The 26,276-nt window shown below is 43.5% G+C and overlaps 1 protein-coding gene and 1 long non-coding RNA gene across 2 annotated transcripts in view; both read left to right on the forward strand.

The window, feature by feature from the left end:
• The window catches only part of LOC311040379, a 263,298-nt gene that overhangs the window by 231,964 nt on the left and 5,058 nt on the right, over positions 1–26,276 (forward strand). The gene's annotated exons all lie outside the window — the stretch shown is intronic.
• Positions 4,114–26,276, forward strand: LOC311040843 (metalloreductase STEAP3-like). Its single transcript, XM_084051209.1, has 6 exons — positions 4,114–4,151; positions 10,994–11,348; positions 13,303–13,569; positions 14,469–14,996; positions 16,566–16,730; positions 25,855–26,276. The coding sequence occupies exons 2-6, from the start codon at positions 11,124–11,126 to the stop codon at positions 26,158–26,160; spliced, it is 1,491 nt and encodes a 496-aa protein (XP_083907335.1). The 5' UTR covers positions 4,114–4,151; positions 10,994–11,123; the 3' UTR covers positions 26,161–26,276.

The raw sequence follows: 26,276 nt of genomic DNA on the forward strand, positions 1-26,276 counted from the left end.
CCGCACAAAGCAGCTGGAATGGTGTACATGCCACACATTCTCTTTAGAAGCTTTAGTGTTCAAGGTAGTGTGGAGAATTCTTCAGACTCAGAGTTCAGGGAAAGCAGGGCTCAACTTCAGCCCTGTACCACAAGCCTCGCTCCTTCCCATACAAGTTCAACTGGTGCTCAGTTTAGCAGAACTCCCTCCAACAGGGATTCCTGCTGATGTGAGAACTTTTTTTAGGACACCATGTATATCATTTAATACTAGTAGTGAGGCGTGGGATGACTCATCTTGATAGATTAAAGATCTTTGGCTCAGCCTGGCCCTTTGGAACATGTTTTGCCTGTACTGTAGATGGCAACAAACTCACAGAATTGGCACAAAAATCACCAAAGGTTCAATTTCCCTTTAATCATTTCTAAACCAAGCTATTGTTCAATATAATGCTTGGCTAGTCATGGATCTAATAGGGAAGTTGCCCAACTAACAACAACAGTGAAGGAAGTAAATTGCCATGTATTTAACATTTCCATTGAATTTAAAACACATCCTGCAATTATTTGAGCTTGTGCTTTAAAGTCTATAAAGTAACAATTACATATAATAGCCAAGAAAAACAAAATGTAATGGAAAAAACCTTGTTTGCACCAGTTGATGACTAGCCTACTACAACTATAATCGTACACCACTTGACTAAAGGAAGTGAGCTTTATTACTGTGGATTAGAACACGTGAACATACCTTGAGGCAGTGTCGAGGCATGCACACATCAGCTGCCTCGCTATGAGCTTGTACTGCACCATGGTGTTACTATTCTTCCAGTCACCCTGTGTTTAATTGTGCCACTATATCACGTAAAAGACCAAATGAGGCCAGTGACTCAAAGACGCAAAGACTTTGCTGAACAATTTGGAATGTTATTATATAGTAATGTATAGGCTAGGAGAATTGTGGAAGGATTTGTCCAAAGTTCAACAAGGGCAAACATGAGAAGCTAAAGGTTTCTCTAAGCCTGCTCCTTTTTTTTCACTCAAATTCTTATATGGTTAAACACTCACAGCAAGGGAACTGCCATGGGCAACCACGACTTATTCTTGTGTCCACACGGCAGCTTCCAACTCTGGGAGTGAAGTGCCTTAATGGGTTCTCCATCGGAAGTTGTCAGTGGTGGAAAAAGTACTCAAACGTTTTACTTAAGTAAAAGTATCAATACTGCAATGTAGAAATACCCTGTTACAAGTAAAAGTCTAGATTTCAAAGTTTGCTTGAGTAAAAGTACAAAAGTATTGGCATCAAAATGTACTTAAAGTACCAAAAGTAAAAGTACTAAAATGTTTGAAAATGTGTTTACTAAATGTTTGAAAATAGCCTATAGGTATAAAATAGGGCTAAAGTGGTTAATTTATGTTTCATAATATCATAATTTATATTTGAAAATTAAAGTAAAAATTGTACTTAAGTACAGTACTTAGTTACTTTACACCCAATCAAACACATCAGACCGTCTACATTTCCCAATAGGTGACCTGCTTTCCCACCAGCGGGGGGATGTCAAAAGTCATATGTGCAAATAACACCAGTGACCAGACACTAAATATAATATCATTCTGATTCTGATTTCTGATTCTGACAGGAAGAGAGGAAAGAGAGAGAGAGAGAGAGAGAGAGAGAGAGAGAGAGGGAGGGTAGGTCAATGATGGACAGAGAGCATGACTCACACATTCTACTCCAGGCTACATCAGTAGATCAGTCAGCGTCATTATTACTATACTGATTTATTCGCTGTGCCCTTGGAGGGATTACATGGACATAGACACTGACAGTCAAATGCCAGACAGCCAACCAGAGGTCTGCGCTGTGGGCAGGATACTGAGTTGGTATTTTTAGTTCATCGTAATTCCCCCTCTGCTAACATTGAACAAACTCAGCCCCAGTACCATGCCCCCTGTTGTTATGGTTTTCTGCTAATTAAGATGCATTGTAATTATAGCCAAAAAGTCACAGGTGTCTGGAAGGGCCTATGTATCACAGGAACACCATATCCACTTAAAACCCTTTATCAGTGGTAGGCAACAGGCGGCCCGTGGGTCAGAACTGTCCCGCCAGTTATAATGTTAATATAACTTGTGCACCTCATGTTCAACGCACAAGTCTCCACCAGGTCAGGTAGGTTATTGTGGGCCAGCAATGTTTGAAATTCAGCCAATCAGGATGGAATATGAAAAATCGGTCAGATCCGTCTTGATCACATGATTATAGAGATAATGTATAGGCTACCGATTTGCGTGATGTTTGGACAGAATCTGTAATATACAGTAAATAAATATGTTTAGCAAAAATCGGCCTCCTAGTGGCACTCTAACAGGACAATGTGAAAAGGGTGGCATATGTTCCTCGGCCTAGTAGGAATGTGCATGCAAAGTTTCACGGCAATCATACACTGCGTTTATGATTTGAGGCATTTTGTCCAAAATAAACCACTCCTGCAAACTTTAGATGCCAATCTTAGCCAATCAGGATGGGTTATGAAAAATTGGATAGATCCGTGCAGAGCATGCGTGCAAAGTTTCACACTGATCGGTCCAGTTATAGGTAGAAACACAAATTCGGCCTGTTATAGCCCACCATGAGGCTGATTTGAATTCTTTTAAGTGGCATTTCCTCCTTGGCCTATAGTGGGAATTTGCGTGCAAAGTTTCAAGGAAATTGCATGCTGTATTCATGATTTGAGGCATTTTGTTCAAAACGGAGCACTCCTGGAAACTTTGGAAGCCAATCTTAGCCAATCAGGATGGACATGAAAAATCTGAAAGACCTGTTTGGTTTAATGACTATAGAGATACTGTGCACTTATTTGTGTGATGTTTGGACAAAATCTGTAGCTAAAAAATCTGTAGGAGTACTGTAAAAAAAATTGCTTGTTCCTGGCAGAGACAATTACTGTGGCTTATCCAGAATTCTATAGAATTACATCCTGATTTTATAGGAATCTAGAACATAATGATGAATGAATTATGATCCTGCATGTACCAGTATAGCCTAGGCCTATATTAAAACATCAGCCAGCCGAGCCAGGTCTAGCTATGCAGATTAATCCAAGAGGTGGTGGTTGGTTTCCATATGCATCTGTTTTGCACTTTTCAGCTTGTGTTGGTGAGTAGGTTAGATGAATCCATATAATGCTGAAATCAACCAGAGGATCAGAAAACATGTGATAGTTCAGCAGCTCAGCAATCACAATAATGCTAAAAGGCACATTGTGTAAATCTAGGATTTAGGCTTTAACACACAAATGCAAGCCCAGTGTTGAGTGAGCTGGAGGGAAGGGGAGAGAGCCAGAGAGGGATCATGTGCGTGCGTGCGTGCGTGCGTGCGTGCGTGCGTGCGTGCGTGCGTGCGTGCGTGCGTGCGTGCGTGCGTGCGCCTGGGGGATTCAACCTCTTGCGTGTGGCAAAGGCACATGTGATGAAATCATGTTGACAGTATATGGCCAGCGGATTCTTTTTTTTTTAAACATAGTTTTTGCTCTCATTTTCCATCTCAACCACATGGGTTAACCTTCCTCAGTGAAAAGTGTTTAAGAGAAAGCAATTAGGTTATATATGGGGAAAATATACAATCTTTTCTATTCCTATGTGACTACTACTGTGTTATTTTCAGAGCCACTTCATTTTTTAAACAATGGCTCACTCACTCACCTAGGTTAAGTTAAGACATTTGACATTTCAGTGCTGAAAAGGGTGCTATTTTCAGTCTGAAGTACTCAGATTTTGGATTTACTTAAGTCAAAGTGCAAAAGTATCAACATATAGGCCTACTCAAGTATAGCAAAAGTAAAAGAACTTGTGCAGAATGTCCTATTTCAGAATCATATCATATTATTGGACTATAATTATTGATCATTTACTGGTTAAGCCCCATTTTATACCTCAGCTATTCAAAAATAGCTGATCTACCCTCACACTGTGAGGGGGACGCTATTTTGAGCGGAATTGCCCTTTTTCTCTCGTTCTCTCGTTATCTCCTGCACACAGAGGGGGTGGGGGCGAGGGGGTGGGGGCGAGGGCGGGGCCTAACGACGCATGCCTGCTTGTGTGTGGGCGCGGGTCACATGGAGGAGGAGGAGCCAGAGAGCACACACAAGGAAAAGTTGTTGAAGTGAAGAGGTAAGGAGCACAACTACACGAATATACAACAATCTACCGTTTAATCTATCACATCACCGGCTAGATCTGATAGCTAGAAGTGACGGATCGTGGCTGTTTGCTTTATGTTGTGTGTTGGTTGGGGAAAGTAACAGAAGTAGATAAAAGTTTCCGCGGAGGGAGTTCAGCCAAGGGCACAAGGTGGTTTGTAGTGTGTGTGTGTGTGTGTGTGTGTGTGTGTGTGTGTGTGTGTGTGTGTGTGTTGCTGGGAAATGACGATTATCTTCCAGTGTGGTGTCATCTATCTTCTATCTAACAACACAGTCTGTGTCTTTAACAACGACTGGTTGACACACATAACCAGGATCTAGAACACTCTTTCTCAACTGTCTGTAATCTACACTGTTGCAATCCTCTGTTATAATTATGGACACATACTGGCTGTGGTGTACAGTAACTAAGTACATTTACTCAAGTACTGTTACTTAAGTACAAGTTTGATGTATTTCCAATTTTCAGTACTTTTACTTCTACTCCACTACATCTCAGAGGCAAATATTATACTTTTACTCCACTACAATTATATGAAATCTTTAGTTACTAGTTACTTTGTAGATTTTGATTACCACTTCAGCCCTATTTTGGCCATTTAAAAATAGCAGATCTACAAGCTCACAATGCGTCGTGATGCGAAGCATTGTGAGCTTGTAGATCTGCTATTTTCAAAAGATTTCTGTGAAAACTTGTGAAGTAGGACATTCTGCATAATGAGTACTTTTACTTTTGGTACTTTAAGTACATTTTGATGCCAATACTTTTTACTTTTACTTTTTACTTATAAATGTTGAATTCCGGACTTTTACTTGTTACAAGAGTTCTACATTGCCGTATTGATACTTTTACTTACGTAAAAAATGTGAGTACTTTTACCACGACTGTCTGTAATCTACACTGTAAAACCCTCTTGTTAGAACAGATACAGGTTGAGTCAGCATCTAAACATTGTGGGCACCTCAATGTTAAATAAGCACATTTTCATACAAATAAGTATGCTTTGTTAAAATGGTCTGAGATAATGTAAATTGTGCATGATTTGAACGTGCATGTTACATAATTAGACCTAGCCCTAGAATGTCTGTGATATTACATACACTTCATGTATTCCAAATAAATGTATGTAATATCACAGCCATTCTTGGGCTATATCACACACCCTAAATGACTGGCTATCCTCAGGTTTTGTAGCAATTGTAGAAATATAAGGCGTTAAATGTCATTAAAAAGTATTATTTGTACAGTGTTTGGCTCCCATTTATAATATACATGTAGGTCTAATATCTATAATATATATAATGTAAAAAAAAATATATATATATATATAAAAGGTATCCAGATCTCACTGTACCCGGTTGCCTCTCAGAGTTACAGACCCATAAGGGTCCATTTGTGGACCCATGGTGGTTCCTGAGAAAGAGCAGTTTGTCTAATGTTTCTAACAACGCAGTGGGTGCTGGAACAACAACTGTGAGACACAACCAGGATCTAGGACATGTGTCTCTGTGTCTCAACAGAGTGCTGCTGGGTCTACTCCTGCAGAGAGATGACCTCCATAGGGCTATCATAACATGATCAGTGGGAAACTCTCATGAATTTTACATTTTGTTCTGCATCATCGTGCAATTGAAATTTATAATTTACTATTTTAGGCATTTAGCAGTACGCTCTCTCATCCAGAGAGAGCAGATGTCATTAGGTACTAGTAGTAAGGAGAGGATTGGTTGCTTAGAACAACAACAGTGGTTCTCAAACGTTTTAATAAAAAAAAACTCCCCATAACTCAGAGTGTGCAAATCCATTTGGTTCCATTTGCACATTTTCAGAGTTACAGACCTGTAAGGGTCCATTTGGTTCCATTTGCACACACTCAGAGTCACAGACCTGTAAGGTTCCATTTGCACACTCTCAGAGTCACAGACCTGTAAGGTTCCATTTGCACACTCTCAGAGTCACAGACCTGTAAGGTTCCATTTGGTTCCATTTGCACACTCTCAGAGTCACAGACCTGTAAGGTTCCATTTGGTTCCATTTGCACACTCTCAGAGTCACAGACCTGTAAGGTTCCTTTTGCACACTCTCAGAGTTACAGACTTGTAAGGGTCCATTTGGTTCCATTTGCACACTCTCAGAGTCACAGACCAGTATGGTTCCATTTGCACACTCTCAGAGTTACAGACCTGTAAGGGTCCATTTGGTTCCATTTGCACACTCTCAGAGTTACAGACCTGTAAGGTTCCATTTGCACACTCTCAGAGTTACAGACCTGTAAGGGTCCATTTGGTTCCATTTTCAGTTTGCACACTCTCAGAGTCCATTTGCATACTCTCAGAGTCACAGAACTGTAAGGGTCCATTTGGTTCCATTTGCACACTCTCAGAGTTACATACCTGTAAGGGTCCATTTGGTTCCATTTGCACACTCTCAGAGTTCCAGACCTGTAAGGGTCCATTTGGAAGCCTCTCAGGGAACCCTAATGGTCCCTGGGACCCACTTTGAGAACCGCTGTGTTAGACGAGAACTTGTTTTTGTAAAGAGGCTAGAGCACAGCTGGAAGCGGTTCTGACACATATTACTCATAGAATAGGAATTTGTATTTATTAATGAATGTATTATTATTATATAGTATAAACTATTGTAGTGTATGCTAATTAAATTATTATTTACACATTGGCTCAGTTTCCCAGACATGGATTAAGCCTACAGTCCTAGACTAAAAACGTGTTAAAGTGGAGATCTTCATTGAATTGTTATTTGAGTCTCTAGTACTACTAGGACATGTCTGTGAAACTAGCCGATAGAGCACATGTCGTCTCCGTCGGGTTGTAAACATGTCCAAAACTGTTACTTTTTAGGATTCAAATAAAAAACAAGAAATGACAAAGTCATAATATACCAGCTTGCGGCAGGCTTTTTTTGCCCCAATCTGCAGCACAAAATGTAAAAGTGGTCTTTAAAATGAAATGTCAGCCATTCCAATGCAACCGAAAGGACTCCACAGAGAGGTTCATCGGTTGGCTACCAATATAAAGTGTGTGTGTGTGTGTGTGTGTGTGTGTGTGTGTGTGTGTGTGTGTGTGTGTGTGTGTGTGTGTGTGTGTGTGTGTGTGTGTGTGTGTGTGTGTGTGTGTGTGTGTGTGTGTGTGTGTGTGTGTGGTGCAGTAGAACCTTTACCAGACCATAGTGAAGTCTGTGGGTTTCAGATACCACATAGCCTTTATAAAAGTGAAGCTCACAACGTGTCTTTTAATTTCATGCAAGTTTGCCCTTTCCACTACTGGCTTACATGAACAAAATACCCAAATGGGTCCATTTGGTTTCATTAATGTCTTTTCTAATTCAAGTATTCAATAAAAAATGAAAAAGAGCAGATCTACAAGCACACAAGGCGGCGACGCGTTGTGAGCTTGTAGATCTGCTATTTTCATGAAGCATGAAACACGCTGATTTTAGCGTCAGTGTTGATGCTAAAAGCATCATCAATCTTGGAATGGTTTGCATCATTTTAATCACAAGGCACGTACCTTTAAAATGGTATATAGATTGACAATGTAGGTGACACACACGCAAGTGTAAATGTGTTTGTTTGGGAAAAAAACGCTTGTTTCGGCGCTTTTTTCATTCACACACACACACACACACACACACACACACACACACACACACACACACACACACACACACACACACACACACACACACACACACACACACACACACACACATACCACACACACACACACAGTGTTGCCATGTGTACTAATTGTAAGCGACCTCGTGTTCTGTAAAGTTGCTTGTAAATATTGGTAGTTGCTTTTTATTTGTTATTATTTTGTTGTGAGCTTGTAGATCGGCTACTTCCAAATAGTCTATTTTCAAATAGCCGATGCATATAGGTTTAAAGTGCTCATGTAGCCTAATAGTCACTTAAATATTTGGCTTGTTTTCATTGACCTGGTTGGTTATTTCTCTCTCATAAATCTGGCAACCGTGATTTTGTTTAGACCAGCGAAGAAGAAAATGCGGAAGTGATGTTCGCGGACCCCCTGGGAGTAACATGGCGGCCCCCTTTGGCGGGTTGTTTTTGTGAGCTTGTAGATCTGCTATGTTTGCAACGCATCGCGAGGCGTTGTGAGCTTGTAGTAATCATTATCTAATATTCATATAATAATATAATGAGTCATCATACATTGTATTAAGTAATGTGATCACAGAGAGAGATATATAGGTAGATAGATAGATAGAATATTCATGTTATGCTGATGGATAGGTAGATAATGTGAATTTGTTTGTGCTGAAGTACTGTACAAATTTGAGGGGTTTTAACTGTACTGGAGTATGTGCAATTTTCTACTCCACTACATCTCAGAGGCATATTGTCCTTTAGTGAACTGTAGATGTGTATAATTATTACAAAGCCTGCATTAACCACTTTATCCCTATATACTTGTACACGTGTGGCTTTGCGAGTTGTTTTGAGCTTGTAGATCAGCTGTTTTCTAAAGATGTGTATATTGTGTGTATCGCGACGCCGACGCATTGAGAGCTTGTAGATCGGCTATTTTCAATTGATTGCAACCTTTATTGTGAAGGAACGACCGGAAGTGCTAAGCTATTCAATTCCGTGCGACTTAACACTCTGAGTTGCTACAAAAGACACAAAAGACACCAAAATAACACTGTGCAACGGGCTAATTAGTTAGCATTGATGACATTGACCACACTAACGTGCATACAGGTTGTTGATAAGATGTTTAGCGTAGCCGTTTGAGTGACGACAGCTGCGTTGTGTAACATTAACGTTAGCCGCATGCTAACTCTACCCGTGGCTTAACTACACACTGACGGCCCATTGTAGGCAGCTGTTGGCTTAAACCCAACTAACGGCAACACAGTATTGGACATAAGCATTCACATACATGCTTAGACAGTATTAGCAACAACCGGTAGTTTGTTTACATGGCGCGGGACGTCGCGGGTGGCAGCGCGCTGACATCGTCGGGCGGCCCGGCGATGTTGGGGTAAAGGCCCCACTCCCAGGCGATGCTTGCGCAAGGCCGCGAATTCCGCGGGCCGCTGCCTCGTCTCCTTCGTGTCTTGTGACATTTGTAATGGACAGAAACCATAACATGGTTAATACATTTTATTGTGGGATGTACAATACATGAAAATTACGGGTGTAATAACGCGACTTGCGTCGAGAACTAATGGAGAGCGGACATGACCGCGTTTGGCTAAAAACTGTTAGTTAGTTGCTGTTACTATTAGCCAAAATCGGCTAGCGCTGGAAGGAATCCACTTCACATTAACACATTTATATCATATTTACATGCCGAGTTAAGCTCTGACATTTAAGTGATATGTAGCCTGATATTACCAGATTGCTATAGTGGGTTTAGAATATTTTAGAGTTTTTTTTTTCATTTGCTCATTGCTCATTGCTCATTTCAGCTCTTCTGGAAAATCAGCCAGCCCTAGAAGACTGTCTTCATGGGCAGTCAGAGGCGTGTCTAGTCCCATAGCTTGGGAGGACGAGGCCCGCCCGTGCAGAGTATGGGATTTGGGAAAGTATCCCCATTGGCTTAAAGGACAGCCAATGACGCGCAAATGTGTTGAAAATGTGTCGAATGCAAATGAAAATGTGTCGAATGCAAATCTCTAATGTGTCGGAAGTAGGTCTGACGGTTTGTAGACCAGCTTTGCAAGCTGGTAAAAATAGCAGATCTACAAGCTCAAAACGTGTCGCTACGCGGTGCGTTTCGAGCTTGCAGATCTGCTATTTTTGATACTTTTGTGCGACGCTGTAGTATGATGAAGTAGGGTGTTCATTTATGAGAAAAAAAATCACACCCTGTGTGAAGGAAGCGGTGCCTTTGGGGCGGGCCTTAACTCATTTCAGTTCGTCCCTATTGATGGTCTGAGTCCACGTACCAAATTTGTACTTGGTAGCATGCTGCAAACTGGAATGATGGCTGTTTAAAGCCCAGCCAATGGGCAGACAGAGGGGGCGGGGCTTAAGTAATGACAGTTAGTCCCTATTGCTGCCTTTAGTCCATGTACAAAATTTGTACTCCATAGCATGCTGCGAACTTCAGTTATGGCTGTTTGAAGGCCAGCCAATGGGAAGACAGAGGGGGCGGGGCTTCAGCAATTCATGCTGGTCCCTATTGATGGTCTAAGTCCACATACCAAATGTGGACTTGGTGGCATTCTGCAAACTGGAGTTATAGCTGTTTAAAATCCCGTGCTCATCCCGTGCTCATACGGGCGCTGGGGGTCCCTGGACCCCTCTTTGATAACTTCATCAATTCATGCTCGTGCCTATTGGTGCTCTAAGTCCACATACCAAATGTGGACTTGGTGGCATGCTGCAAACTGGAGTTATAGCTGTTTAAAATCCCGTGCTCATCCCGTGCTCATACGGGCGCTGGGGGTCCCTGGACCCCTCTTTGATAACGTCATCAATTCATGCTCGTCCCTATTGGTGGTCCACATACCAAATTTGGACTTGGTGGCATGCAGCAAACTGAAGTTATAGCTGTTTGCTTCTTTGCCGTGCTCATCCGGACACACGGACGGACGGACGGACATACGGACAAAGTCAAGCTTAGAGCGGTTGGCACTGCTAAAAACACAAAAAGTTAAAGTATGGAGATAAGGGGCTTCTGCCCCACAGCAACGACATACAGGGTTGAGCATATAGTTCTAGTTAATATTAACTAAAAGCAAATACATTCAGTGCATGTTAGTTCTCTGTCATGTCACTAATGTCATGTTTTCTTTCTTTGTCACATTGTGGGGGGGGACAGTCCATTGTGTGTCACTTGGATGCCCGCCACCGACGGAACCAAATAAAACGACGGCAGAGCAGTAAGTGTCGTCCCTCGCTGGGCTGCGCTTCCTTCCGGAACGTGGCATTCGGCGGCGGCACGCGACGCAATGCCGCTCCAGGACATGAAGAAGCCCTTGATCCGTGGAGGCGGAGGCTCCAGACACCTGGAGGCCTCCATGATGTCGGACCCCGGCGCCCCGCTGGTCGGCATCCTGGGGACGGGGGACTTCTCCCGCTCGCTGGCCAGGAGGCTGGTGGCCTCTGGCTACCAGCTGGTGGTGGGGAGTCGAAACCCCAAGCGCTCCGTCGCCCTGTTCCCCGAAGAAGCTGAGGTGACTCATAGCATAGGCCTGTCACAATTATGACATAATCGTCTAATCGCAATTACTTTGTCATTAATCGTCATTAATCATTTCCATGTTCAAGAAATGTTCACACTTTAAAAAAAGCTGAAATAGCAGATCTACAAAAACGCAATAAAATCGTTAATTGCAATTATTAGTGTGACAATGAATCGTCAACTTAGATTTGTAATCGTGACAGCCCTGCGCGCGCACACACACACACACACACACACACACACACACACACACACACACACACACACACACACACACACACACACACACACACACACACACACACTCACAACCATACTCTTGCTCAGTGCTCTCTCTCTCGTTGGCATGAGAAAACGTACGTTTACATTGCCAACGCAAACATTTTACAAATCAAACAAACTAACAGACTAAGAAATGTCTCTCTCTCTCTCTCTCTCTTTCTCTTTCTTTTGTTATTATATGTGGGGGAAATGATCATCTTGTATTACAGTGGCTGACCTGTGCACTTCTGATTGTTTGCGTCGTGCACCTACTATAATATAGCATGTGCACAACGCTAGCAATCAGAAGTGCACAGGTAATCATATTATGATTACCATTCACTGATAACAGGCCTGTGGTACAGTACATTACCGTGCAGTGACTGCACTAAAGTGTTGCCAAGAAGATAAACATGAACTATTTGGAGATCAACTAAAGTGAAGGCCTTTTCCGAATCAAAATGCTCAAAATTGTTTAATGTTATGTCCAGTCTGTGTGTCGTTAATGAGTAGATGATTGATTCCTGATTTCCGCAAGCATACTTCGCCAGTAAAAGTGACTCAAGGGCGAACTGGGTGGCATGGAGATAAAACACTAGCCCACCACCGCAAACACTTGGGTTCCATTCTCTGCAGTGGTGCCTCGCACTGGTCACATTTATTTTTTGCCAGGTCGGATCATAACATTTTCATTCATTAATCTCACTTTAATAGAATATTCTAGTGATCACATCTTTTTATAGACTAACCCAAAGGTTTTGCATATTTCCAATGGAATTATGACCTAATTATTAGGTTTTGGGTAAATTAAGAAAATAAAAAGGTTTATGATATTCACACATTCTGTTCAACAATATAATCTCCACAAATCAACACCTTTTTATGATTTTTCAACCACACGTAAAACAAAGCACAGAAAAGCTTCAAAATTCACAGTTGCAATGTTGATGGGTGTAATTTATGTCATAAAAACAAAACAAAACTCAGGTCTTGCATTATGGAAAACCCCTGTGGTAAAAAGCAACCCAAAAAAAGACAGTGTGCAGGATCTCAATTTTTTCCCCAGGGCTAAAAACTGTAACACCATATGAATGTGTTTTTCCTCAGTCTGCATTCTAAACAGGTATGCTTGTTTTTACCAGTGGTGGAAAAATAACTCAAATGTTTTACTTAAGTAAAAGTATCAGTACTGCAATGTAGAAGTACTCTGTTACAAGTCCGGAATTAAAAATGTACTTGAATAAAAGTACAAAAGTATTGGTATCAAAATGTACTTAAAGTACCAAAATAAAAGTACTAAAATGTTTGAAAATAGCAGATCTACAAGCTCACAACGTGTCGCGATGCGACGCGTTGTGAGCTTGCAGATCTGCTATTTTCAAATAGCCTATGTATAAAATAGGTAAAGTGGTTAATATATGTTATTATGTTTTATAATGTAATAGGTTATATCTGCAAAGTAACTAGTAACTAAATAATTGTAGTGGCGTAAAAGTACAATATTTGCCTCTGAGATGTAGTGGAGTAGAAGTAAAAGGATTGGAAATCGGAAATACTCAAGTAAAGTACAAATACCTCAAAAGTGTGCTTAAGTACAGTACTTGAGTAAATGTACTCAGTTACTCTCCACCACCGTAAACAAGAGGTATTGTTTTTTTTTTTCTCCCCTTGCACCTACCACCCAGGTGACCACTCAGATGGAGGCGGCCAGCCAGGCACACCTGGTGTTCGTGGCGCTGTTCCCGGAGCACTACTCCACGCTGGTGGGCCTCAAGGCGCCGCTGGCGGGCAAGGTCCTGGTGGACGTGAGCAACAGCGTCAGGCTCAACCTGGACGGGCCGTCCAACGCCGAGCTGCTGGCCGACATGTTCCCCGAGAGCCACGTGGTCAAGGCCTTCAACACCATATCGGCCTGGACGCTGCAGATGGGCGCCATGGACGGCTGCAGACAGGTGGGGACTAGCGCTGTGTTCTTCCATCATTTTAACCACTTTAACCGTTATTTTATATTTTGGATATTCAAAAATAGCTGATATATAAGCTCTTTGTGCCACGCTATGAGCTTGTAGATCTGTTATTCTTTTTTAAATCGCAAATCTTTGAATATATGTATTTTTTTAAAGCGAACATTTTTAACTCAAATCTTTGCTTCTGGGGGTCCCTGGAACAAAATGTTTTGAGATGGGGGGTCTGCGGCCAGAAACATATACTTTTGGGGTGTTGAGCACCACTGATATAGCAACATACATTTTTCAGGACTTGGCATTTTTAGAATAGGCTCTATGCACAGCAGCCATAGTGTGAAGACATTCACAGGTGTTACCAATGATACTAATGAAGGCTCTGTTCCATTCTGGTCAAACAGAGTCAGGGTGCTGATATTATGCATGTCGACTCACTGGAAACACTGCTACACCAGTAGGACTAAAATGTTCCTTACGGGGGTTTCAAATGGCCCCTTACGGTTGTGTCCATTTGGTTACATTTGTAAACTCTCAGAGTTATGGGGGTGGTGGAAATTGAATAATCTGAGAACCACTGTGCTACACTAAATGGAACAGAGCCTTCATTAGTATCATTGGTAACACCTGTTAAGGAAGTGAAAATATGGCTGCTGTGAATAGAGCCTATTGTCCTTAAGTCTTAATGGGTCAAGCAATAGAAATAGTCACGCCTCTAAAATTCCCAAAAGCCTGCAAAACTAAATTCCGCCAGATCTGCAAGCTCGAAACACGTCGCTTTGTGCCGCGTTTTGAGCTTGCAGACCTGCTAACCTGCTACTTTTCACGCTTTTGAGTGATGCTGTAGCATGATCAAGTTGGTTAGTTCACGGAAACCCCCCCCCGAACAGGTGTTGCTGTGCGGCGACAGCCGGCAGTCCAAGGAGGCGGTGGCGCAGCTCTGCCGCAGCGCCGGCTTCATGCCGGTGGACGCCGGCCTCCTCTCCAGCTCCCTGGAGGTGGAGAACCAGCCGCTCTACCTCTTCCCGTCGTGGCGCGTGCCCGTCCTCGCCACGCTCGCCCTCTTCACCTTCTTCTACCTGTACAACTTCGCGCACGGCGTGCTGCACCCCTTCGTCACGGCGGGCGAGCGCGCCTTCCACAAGATGCCGGTGGACGTGGTGAACGTCACGCTGCCCAGCGTGGCGCTGGTGCTGCTGGCGCTGGTCTACCTGCCCGGCCTGCTGGCCGCCGCCGTGCAGCTGCGGCGGGGCACCAAGTACAGCCGCTTCCCCGCCGCGCTGGACCGCTGGCTGCTGCGGCGGAAGCAGCTGGGCCTCTGCAGCTTCGCGTGCGCGGCGCTGCACGCCGTCTACAGCCTGGCCATACCCATGACGAGGTCGCGCCGCTACGGCCTGCTCAACGCCGCCTACAAGCAGGTGAGAGAGAGGCGCGGAGGGACGTGTGCTAGTGGGCTGGGCAGTTAACACATTTAGACCTGGAACCCCATTACGTCGGGAACCACTCTTGGGGTTCTTGTTGCTATGTTTTCAGAAAACTTCAGGTCAGGTTTTAGAAGGCGTATTTAAAATCGGCCTCAGGTCTAAATGGGTTAACTGACAATATTGAAACACATTTTTTTCTCCACTAGATTATCCATGTCTAGAAAAAAAAGGTTTCAGTATTACCTGTATTGCATCTAAGATTATTGGACTGCCCACACGCACACTTTCTGATATGAACAATACAGCCATCACACATTTAACACTAAAACCACATCTGTGTGTGTGACTGTGTGTGTGTGTGTGTGTGTGCACACGTGCGTGTGTCTGCAAGTATGACCTGAGACTTTGAGGCTATCAAAAGAAAAAAGAAGACTTGCGTTGGTTTAAGCCTAATACAGTATATGCTTGGATGTGCATCGTATCGCGCACTGAAAACAGCCTATCTATAAGCTAAGCTATGTCACGCTGCAAATCATTGTGAGCTTGTAGATCTGCTATTTTCACAATGCTGCACATAAGCATGTGCAACTAAGAATAAATGAGGCTTGATCTTTCTGCACGATTTGCTTGGTCTCATTTGATGTACTCTGGGAGTCAAAGCGATGTCGAACTTCGGTAGAACGTTGGGTTGCACTACCTGGGCATGATGGAAGGACTGTTGATCGTCTTTATCTCTCGCTCCTGTGATTTTTGCCTCTGTCGGGTGGAAACCTCATACGTCCAAAACTGTTCCTTTTCGGGATTCAAATTCAAAAACAGCAAAAGTAGCTGATTGACAAGCTCTTGTGGATCTGCTACTTTTGATGCTTTTGTGTGACGCTGTAATATGATCAAGTAGGGCGTTTTAATTTACGGAAAAAAAAACAAAAAGTTAGAACATGGAAATGGAGATGCCCGACAGCAACTAAATATATATTGTCAGATTGTTGGCTGATATATTGGCAGACCTGTACCTGCTGTAACATGTAACCAGTGGTGGAAAAAGTACTCAAATGATTTACTTAAGTAAAAGTACCAATACTGCAATATAAAAATACTCTGTTACAAGTAAAAGTCCATAATTAAAAATTGACTTGAGTAAAAGTACAAAAGTATTGGCATCAAAATGTACTTAAAGTACCAAAAGTAAAAGTACTACATATTTGAAAATAGCAGATGTACAAGCCCACAACGCGCCGCGATGCGACGCGTTGTGAGCTTGTAGATCTGCTATTTTCAAATAACCTATGTATAAAATAGGGCTAAAGTGGTTAATGTATGTTTTATAATAAACTAGTAAATGTAGTGGAGTAAAAGTACAATATTTGCCTCTGAGATGTAGTGGAGTAGAAGTAAAAGTATTGGAAATTGGAAATACTCAAGTAAAGTACAAATACCTCAAAATTTTACTTAAGTAAATGTACTTAATTACTAATTATAAAAAACTAATTATAAAAAAGTACTTATTACTTTCCACCACTGCATGTAACATGTAACATGTAACTGTGTTGATGGTTGATGCAGGTAAAGGCGGGGGTGGCAGTGGCGTGGGACGAGGAGCAGGTGTGGAGGATGGAGCTGTACGTGTCGGTGGGCATCATGGCCCTGGGGGTGCTGTCCCTGCTGGCCGTCTCCTCCCTGCCCACCGTGTCCAACAGCCTCAACTGGAGAGAGTTCAGCTTCATACAGGTACACAACACGCACTACGCACACACACACACACACATTACCACTTCTTTGGTATTCTTTGTGAACAAGTCTTTATTGATTTTAGAACGGGGGTTCTCAAACCTTTTCGTGCCAAGGACCCCCAAAAGGATATGTACATGGACCCCCACCTGAAAAGACGTTGTGCCAGACAGGGACCCCCAGAAGCAAAGATTTGTGTTAAAAATGTTCGCCTTTAAAAAAAAAAAGATTTAAAGACTTGAACACATTTTCAAGATTTTTCAAAAATGGCAGATCTACAAGCTCGTAGCGCGGCACTGAGCTTGTAGAGCTTGCACCTATCAGGCCCGCTGGTATAATCCACAACCACGGAATCTTTAACGGAAAATTTGAGCCAGCAAGAAATGGTGGAATCACGGAAAAGTGAACGTAAAGTAACGTGCACTTGCTGTGGTGTTGTCGTGCCTAAACTTAGTTGACCCGAGTCCCTTAGGGTAGAGCTCTTCACGGGCACCCCGATTCCGAAATTACCCGAGAGGACCCGAGACCCGTACGGGTCTGACTCGTGTTTTATCATGATCACTCGGGGGCGGGGCGGAATCGGGCAGCATTACCTCGGAATTTGTCGGAACTCGGGTCTGTCTTTATCATGATCATTCGGGGCGGGGCGGAATCGGGCAGCATTACCTCGGAAATTGTCGGAACTCGGGTCTGTCTTTATCATGATTAGTCGGGGGCGGGGCGGAATCGGGCAGCATTACCTCGGAACTCGGTTCTGTCTTTCATTATGTGTAATACCCGAGTGGATCCGAAAAAAACCGAAGTGTGCGTGCGACGTGCGTGACTGTGTGTGTGCGTGTGTGTAGCCTACTTTCTGTGCTTTTTTTTTGCAAACTGTTAATGAAGTATTAAATAAACAATCAATCTGTGTGTGCCGTGCGCTGCGCTCTGCTCTCGTCCTCACACACTGCTTTGTGTGGCGTGCCGTGTGCACTGTGTGTGCACTAAACGCAGTGCTGGCTGCTGGTTAATTTGTGTGATGCTTTAGGGCTGACCTAGGATCAGGTTAGTCCAGCAGCGAGCCAGCGACATGAATGGCTGTGCAACTTGTGTGATGAACTGCGTTAAGAGTTTCTAGCTTTAATCATGAAATGGTGATTGTTAAATAAGTCCAGGGGTGAAAGTGGGCCGGAACGGTCCGGAACGGCGTTCCGGTAAAAGATTCGGTGCCGGAACGCCGTTCCGTTAAGAAAAAATCAAAGGCAGCTGTGAAAATCCCATATTAAATAACCTGCCACAGACCCATGGCCATGTTCAAGAATAAAACATAATCTACTAACGTCAGATTAACATACAGGGCGTCACAACCATTCATTAATTTGTGTGTACGACGGGACACTCTCACAGATCCGTGATTTCCCCCCACTGTTTGTCTCTGACTTCTTTTTTTTTTCTCCCCCCGTTCCGCATAAACTGCTGCGTTCGCGTGAAGTTAAGTACTTTCAACTAGGCTACCTGGGTACTTCTACTTCCAGTAGTATGATTTCAAAATAAAACGTGTGTTGAATTGTAACATTACAAGGATAGAGTTTAAAAAAAACTCTTATTCTGAAATGCACATCGTTTTGAAAGGAAACCAGATTTATTTTCTGGAGGCCACTTGACAGCTTTCTGCTCACGGAACACAGCTCCACTTGACTAACGTGCATCGTCAAAATGTATTTAACACGGACGTGGGTCATGGGACATTAAGTCCGCTATTATTTATTAAAGTACACATTTATTTACAAAGAGAACCTTTTGTCACGCATATTAAATTAACATCTCTGCGGCCCGCTGCGCATATTTATTTATTTTTGTATCGTTTCATTGATGCGCTTTTTTGAAGTGGTGTCTGCAGGGTCGGGTTTGTGAAATCTCGGAAATAATCGGGTTTCGGAACACATTTCACCGGTCCAATTACGGTCCGGGTCTGTAGAAATGTAAAAACATCGGAACGGGTCGGAATCGGACGAAAATGACACGGGTCCACTCGGGTTTGGTTTTATAATTTGAAAAAAACATCGGAACGGGTCGGAATCGGACGAAAATGACACGGGTCCACTCGGGTTTGGTTTTGTAATTTGAAAAAAATGTCGGAATGGGTCGGAATTGGAACAGATTTCACATTTCCATTTCGGGTTTGGTCCGGTTTTTTTGGACCCGTGAAGAGCTCTACCTTAGGGGTCTATGCTAGCCCCGCCCCCCTCCTTTTTTCCCCACGTCTGTTCTGCACATAATTAACGCCACAAGTCTACAGTGAGGTAGTTGGCTCCTGTTGAGTTGCGTTCAAAGTGAAACCCAAACAAAGGCATGATGTGTGTGTGTGAGAGAGAGAGAGAGAGATGTCTGAGTAATCGGATACTCACTTGGCAGGTTGGTATTCAAGCATAACTCAACGTGTGTGTTTATATATATATATGCTTTCAATCTGCTCCCATTAATTCAGCTTGAGGATGTTTTGGCTAGTGTTGTGTGGGAGTGACTGTCTGGGGTAGTTGTCCCCTTTCGATAAATGGTCATAACGATCTTACAAGCCATTTTTAAAATGTGTTATTTATTTTTTTCCTCTCCTTTCCAATTGCCCCCCCACTGTGGCCCCCACGTTGAAAACCACTGTGCCATATCAATTAAACAAGATTCACACTCTTCATCACTGTCTCTTATGTTTCCTTGTTATACAGACAAGACGCCCGCGCAGCGTAATTCATAATAATGCAAGGCAGTGGTTTTCAACCTTTTTCATGCCAAGGACCCCTAAATTGATATTCGTTTGGCCGCGGGCCCCCATCTGAAAATGTTTTGTGCCAGGGACCCCCAGAAGCAAAGATTCAGATCTACAAGCTCCTCACTGGTTGAGAACCACTGTAGTAAGGGAAAACATCAGCATATCATCATATATACGAGATTCACTGATCACCAGTTGACATGTCCTGGTTTTACACAGACTAGGCCACAATGTGATTGGCTCTCGAGACCTTACTTAACATACCATAAAGTCCTGGCCTCTGCGAAATGCGCAGAATATCCAAAGGTTGAAAAAAGGTATTCGGGTTCAACCCTAGAGAAGTTATATAACTTGACTGGACAATTGAGAGTTATAAATCTATCATGTGACCCAGCACGATAAATAAGTGGTCATCATGGGCTGCTTGTTTAACATTATAGTACATACATGAATATTGATGTTGGTTACAAATGCGTTAACAACATATTTAGAATTTTCTAATACTATCATTCATTAAAAGTTTAAACTGAAATCGGCTTATAAATGTGAAAATAATGCATAAATATAAAGTCTGATAAGTCCCCTGTTATTTCACAGAGTTGGCAGTGACTCAGAGCACACACACGCACACGCACGCACACACACACGCACGCACGCACGCACGCACGCACGCACGCACGCACGCACGCACGCACGCACGCACGCACGCGCGTGTGTGCATCACAGTGTTGCACCTGACAGACACAACCTCATCTATCACTCCCACGTCTGTCTCATTGTCTCATCTCTTTCCCTTTCCTGCTTTTACTCTTCAAGTTGTGCACAATTCATCTCCTTTCCTCTCCTCTCCACTCCTGCCCTCTCCTCTCACACTCTCTCCTCTTCTCTCCTCTCACTCTCCTCCTCCTCCTCCTGCACTCTACTTGACTCTCCTCTCCTCCACTCCTGTTTGTCTGGGTGGAATTACACAGCGACAACTTTACATTTCCCAGGGATTTGTCAGCTGTCTGCGTCGGGTGGTTCTTTCATCTTTCTGTTGGGCTAATCTGGCCCGGCACAGATTTGTCACGTGTCAGCTACAGCTGACAAAAGGGCCGTTCTGCACCAGAGTGTGTAGGACCGCCACCCACACCCACTGAGGTGTGTGTGTGTGTGCGTGTGTGTGTGTGTGTGTGTGTGTGTGTGTGTGTGTGTGTGTGTGTGTGTGTGTGTGTGTGTGTGTGTGTGTGTGTGTGTGTGTGTGTGTGTGTGTGTGTGTGTGTGTGTGTGTATAAAAGTGTAGGCTATATTTAACCCATTAAGACCTCCTGGGACGCATCTGTGTCATTTTTAGATTTGAGCTAAAAAGCATTATTTTACACTTTGGCTATTCAAAAATAGCAGATATACAAGCTCATAGCGCGGCACCGAGTGCCACGCTATGAGCTTGTATATCTGCTATTTTTGAAAAATTGAGAACATTTGTGCAAATTTTGGAATATATATATCTTTAAAGCAAACATTTGTAGCTCAAATCTTTGCTTCTGGGGGTCCCTGAAACAAAATATTTTGAGACGGAGGTCCGCGGCCAAATACATATACATTTTAGGATTTAGAAGACATTTTGTAGAATCGGAACCTCAGGCCTTAATGGGTTAAGTCTGCATATTTGTGTGTAGCTACCGTGAATAGCTTGACTGCAGTGTGTGTGTTTGTGAGATGTATTTGTCATTGCGCGCGCGTGTGTGAATGATTTTTGATATTTTCTTGTGGCGTATGTCTTTCTAGCGTGAGCTAGATTTATCGTCATCTCCCCTCATGATTGCCATCCATTCCATGCTAAAAGAACAGGAGTCCCAGAAGAGTCTGTATTTGATAAGCGCCATGTTTTTCGTTGTCTTTTTCTAGAGTGCGTTTTGGGATTAGACTGACTGTAAGTCTCTGAAAACATTGAGAAAAGTGTCATCTTTAAGTCATTCTTGTGGATGACTTGGCGTTGCAAAGTACACACTTTAGTGATTTACAAAGTGAAGACTGAAGTTGAAGTAATTAACAGGCCAGTGGTTAGAGGAAGGGTTCCCAAACTCTTCAGGCCGTGACCCCCCAAAATAATCATATTTGAACTGGGGACCCCCCACCTGACAGGGGCACTTGTAATTATAGGAGTTGAGGCATTACATTTAGTTTTACTGTTCCACAGATAAATAGTGAAAATAGCCGATCTGTTATCATTTTTTTTGCCTCCTGCTTAGGTAATATTTGACAATTTGGACAATGTTAGACCATTTATAGTATAGTTTGTTGGTTACTTTTGACGTAGTAATGGTCTTATTATTAGTTTATTTATTTTCATTTTTAGAGGTATTAAAAAGGTCTTGAAAGTCATGAAATTGTCACTTTAGAAATGCGCAGATACCCTGTTTGAGTGAGAAAAAAAACGTTGCACATTAAGCTAACTAGATGTTAGGGCCTCACATCTAGGCCCGATCCGAGGTTGGTCCAGACAGCACTGGCCTAGTCACTCTGCACACACGTCATGTGAAGTCCGGCCCCTCTGGCCTCTCCTCTCCTCCCTCCCCGCTTTGCTTTGCGGCCCTAACCTCTAGTCCCAACCTCCCAACATTGGTCATGTGATAAAGAGGTCAGACTTCCTGTATCTGGTTGCTATGGCAACCTGCCAGATCAGGCTGAGGCAAATCAGGAAATCAATCAAGCCGAGAGTCTGATCACTGATCGAGGTGGGGTGAGATGCCTAAAACATAGCCATAGCTCTGATCAACAGTCTGTGGCGGGTCTTGGAGGCATGTGGAGTGATCCTGTGCTTGTGAATCCCGGACGAACTTTCAGAGCTTTTGTCAATTATATAGTAGTAAGATAAGATAATCTGGGGACCCCCCCAAAATCAATATTTGGGGACTCCCCTGGGGGTCCTGACCCCCCAGTTTAGAGTAAATGTGCTGTGACAGAAAGGCATCAAAGTCTTATTTATGCCTCGGCGACAGCGAAACTATGTCACAGTTGAAGAGACGTTATTTTTGGACACTTTGTCGCCGAAGCATAATTCAGGCTTTGAGGTTTGGATCCTCACGACAGCCCTGGGTCCTGTGGAAGCGTTCTGGAATCTGGAACAACACGCTGAATGAGAATCCCCTTGCTGCTGCTTTGGAGGAGTGTCAGTGGAATGTTTAAAATGCCCTCCTTGATTCCACGCTTCCCCGTCTGAACCTCATGAGCGTGTCTGTGCCTTGTAGAGTAAATCATGCGCCACTTGTTGACATGGACTGCTGAGGAAATGTAAGACATTCAGATGAGACGAACTACTGAAGTCACACAATTTACAATTTAGGCATTTAGCACATTGGTTTTCAAAGTGGGGTCCGGGGACCCCCAGGGGTCCTTGGGGAGGTTCAAGGGGGTCCCCAGCAAAATGCATTAATACAGCATCATAATGATTTTAACCACTTTATCCATGTATATGTTGGCTATTCAAAAATAGCAGATCTACAAGCTCACAGCACGTCACTTCGTGCCGTGCTGCGAGCTTGTACATCTGCTATTTTTGAATTATTTTGAAATATATCGAAAATGTCTAGAAATCTTTTAATTATTTTGAATTTTCTTAACACAAATCATCTCTTCTGGAGGTCCCTGGCACAAAATATTTTCAGATGGGAGTCCGCGGCCAGATTTTGGGGGTCCTTGGCATGAAAAAGTTTGAGAACAGCTGATTTAGCAGACACTCTTATCCAGGGTGACTTACAAGTGTGAGATCGTAATAAGCAGAGTAAGCATATATAGTCCATAGTCAAGGTAAATAATCACATAAAATGTCAGGCATCCGGAACTGGGTCTTAATTTGTCAATGAAATCTGAACCATTTGTACCTTTGGCACCAATGAAGAATGATAAGAGACAAGTAAAGTCCACACACTATAGGAAATGATCCTTTACTGCAGTTGTTAATTTGTGTCACAGTGTTCATTAGATCATTGGTTTTAAAACCGGGGTCCCCCAGGGGTCCTAAAGGGCTATGGGGTCCTTCTAAGTCACCTGACAGGTCATCTGATTATAATATCGACAGGTGGAAATCTCATATGTCCGAAAACTGACTTTTCAGGATTCAAAATTCAAAAACATCGACAAGCTCTGCTACTTTTTGATACTTTTGTGTGACGCTGTAGTATGATCAAGTAGGCATACATTTTCGAAAAACACAAAAAGTTAGAATATGGAGATAAGAGCAATGATATGCTACCTGAACAGTCAGACAATCTGATGATGTTCCCATTACGCAGCAGCATGTAAGCATACACTGACAACATAAAAAAAAAAAAAACATGAGACAATTGCACATGACAATTGCAGTGTATACATACAAACATGATAAAGTACACAGAGCTTAATCCAATCAGTTTGAATTGCATTGGAAGCAGGTGACATAAACAGTGGTTATGTGTTGCTGTATTGTTAAGGTAATGATATTCTAGGTGCTGGAAGCTTAAGTAGCTTCCAGCAACGTGGGAATCACATGACTAGAGCATCTATCGATGCAAGGCCAGGACAATAGACATGTACCATGCATAATTTAGAGGTGCCTCTGCTAATGTAAAAGTGGTAATTACTGTATATCGTCGCTGTCTGGCAGAAACCTTGTATCTCCATATTTTTTTTCAATTTAACATTTTAGTGAAAGTGAAAATGGTTAAGGGTGTCTGCGGCTTTTTGTAAATATTGAACCAATGAAAACAAAGTATTAACAAGAGCTTATGACTTATTTCCTGAAAGGTATCGGTTTTGGACACACAAGGTTTCTACTCAACAGTGACGATATGTAGAATTGCATGACTTGTAACATCCGGAGATAAATTAATTGCTGCGAGAGTGTTTTCCAGTATGCAGAGTCAGACATTTCGTAGGTTGTTGTTCTTCTGTCCAGCACTTTATCATTTATCATGTGGATGTGCATGCTTTCACGCAACCTTTTGTAGGACCAATTAAGAACGATACCTTGACCTCAAATGCACGCAGCCTGTAAACTACAATCAGTGTTGGCTTAGTTATCTTGCACGAGACTCGGAGAACTCGTTGACCTCGCAAACCGGCACGCCGGGCATACAGTGTGAGTACGTGCACTACGGTGCATACTGTATGAGTTAAAAACAGAGCGTAAGTGAGACAGAGCTCTCTCGTAGCGTAGCGCTCGCTATGTGCCTCGCTAATTAAGAGTCACCGCCGTAAGCGGTCGCTCTTCATTATTGGGAGGAGAGTTATCATGATTCTGAGCACCTCGTCACTGCCGGGGCTGAGGTTGACACCAGGGGGGGGGGTGGGTGGGGGGCTGGGGTGGGGGTCCAGGGGTGGGGTGCTGGTATTTATAGCCTAATGGCCACCACACTGCTCAAGCATGGGAATTGTAATTAGAGAGCCTCTTACTGTAGGTGTATGACACACGCACACACACACACACACACACACACACACACACACACACACACACACACACACACACACACACACACACACACACACACACACACACACACACACACACACACACACACACACACACACACACACACACACACACACACACGCACTGTAATATAAACATATAATTATGTCAGCCGCCCCCCATCATCTACACACGGCATCAGTCCCAACTCGACTGTATATTTGTAGCATGTCAGCGATTCCCGACCCGCGGGACCCCCGGGCCCACTGAGGCTGTGAGGCTATTTGCAAGTGGAGCCACTGTTTTTCTTATATAACTCACTTTGAGCTGCAGACTGTATAATATATAATGTATTGTTATCATTCTCGTTATTACGGTCCAGACTGTATAATATCTGATCTAATGTATTTATCATCATTCCAGTCCAGACTTTATATCTAATGTATTGTTATCATCCTCATCATTCCAGTCCGTTGGTTCTCAAAGTGGGGTTCGGGGACCCCCAGGGGTCCTGGAGGTCGTTCCAGGGGGTCCCCAGCTAAACGAATGATAGTTAGGAAATAGAAACCAAATGGACCCTTATGGAGCTGTAACTCTGAGAGTGTACAAATGGAACCATTTGGTTCCATTTGTTCACTCTCAAGAGTTCTGGTGGTCCGTGGTCCAACTCGAAGTGGGGTCCAGGAACCCCCAGGGGTCTTGAACGGCGTTCCGGGGCGTCCCCAGCTAAATGAGTTAATATATCAAAATCAGTTTAACCCCAATGTACACCAGCTTGAAAAATCTCGAATTTCTTTTAAACGCAAATGTTGTCTGGGGGTCCCTGCCTGGCACAAAATATTTTCAGATGGGGGTCCATGGCCAAATACATATCATTTAGGGGGTCCTTGACATGAAACATTTTGAGAAACTGTTTTATAACGTATTATCATCCTCCTCATTCACAGTCCACACTGGGCTACGCGGCCCTGGTTCTGGGCACCCTCCACACGCTGCTGTTCGGCTGGGACCGGGCGTTCGACCCCGGCCACTACCACTTCTACCTCCCGCCCACCTTCATGCTGGTCCTGGTGCTGCCGTGCGCCGTCCTGCTGGGCCGGCTGGCCCTGGCGCTGCCCTGCACGGCCCAGCGCCTCGCCCGCATCCGCCGCGGCTGGGAGAAGAGCCGACACATACGCTTCACCCTGCCCGACGGAGCGGGCGGCGGCGGCGGCTGCAACGGCCAATCGCTGGAGGACGTGACGGATGTCTGAGAGAGTGTAGAGCGCGCACTGCGTGTGCCGTGCGCTGCAACTGCGTACGTACAGTGTACGTACAGTACTTTGCTTGTGTGTGCTGCGCATGTTTGGGGGAGACAGAAAAAGTGGAA

Source organism: Gymnoscopelus microlampas (genome assembly GCF_963454915.1).
Source record: "Gymnoscopelus microlampas genome assembly, chromosome: 24".
Taxonomy (NCBI): Eukaryota; Metazoa; Chordata; class Actinopteri; order Myctophiformes; family Myctophidae; genus Gymnoscopelus; species Gymnoscopelus microlampas.

Coding starts and splice junctions, on each gene's coding strand:
- LOC311040843 (XM_084051209.1), top strand. CDS start 11,124: ATGCCGCTCCAGGACATGAAGAAGCCCTTGATCCGTGGAGGCGGAGGC. Junction 14,997..16,565: donor TCAACGCCGCCTACAAGCAG/GTGAGAGAGAGG, acceptor TGGTTGATGCAG/GTAAAGGCGGGGGTGGCAGT. Junction 16,731..25,854: donor GAGAGTTCAGCTTCATACAG/GTACACAACACG, acceptor CCTCATTCACAG/TCCACACTGGGCTACGCGGC.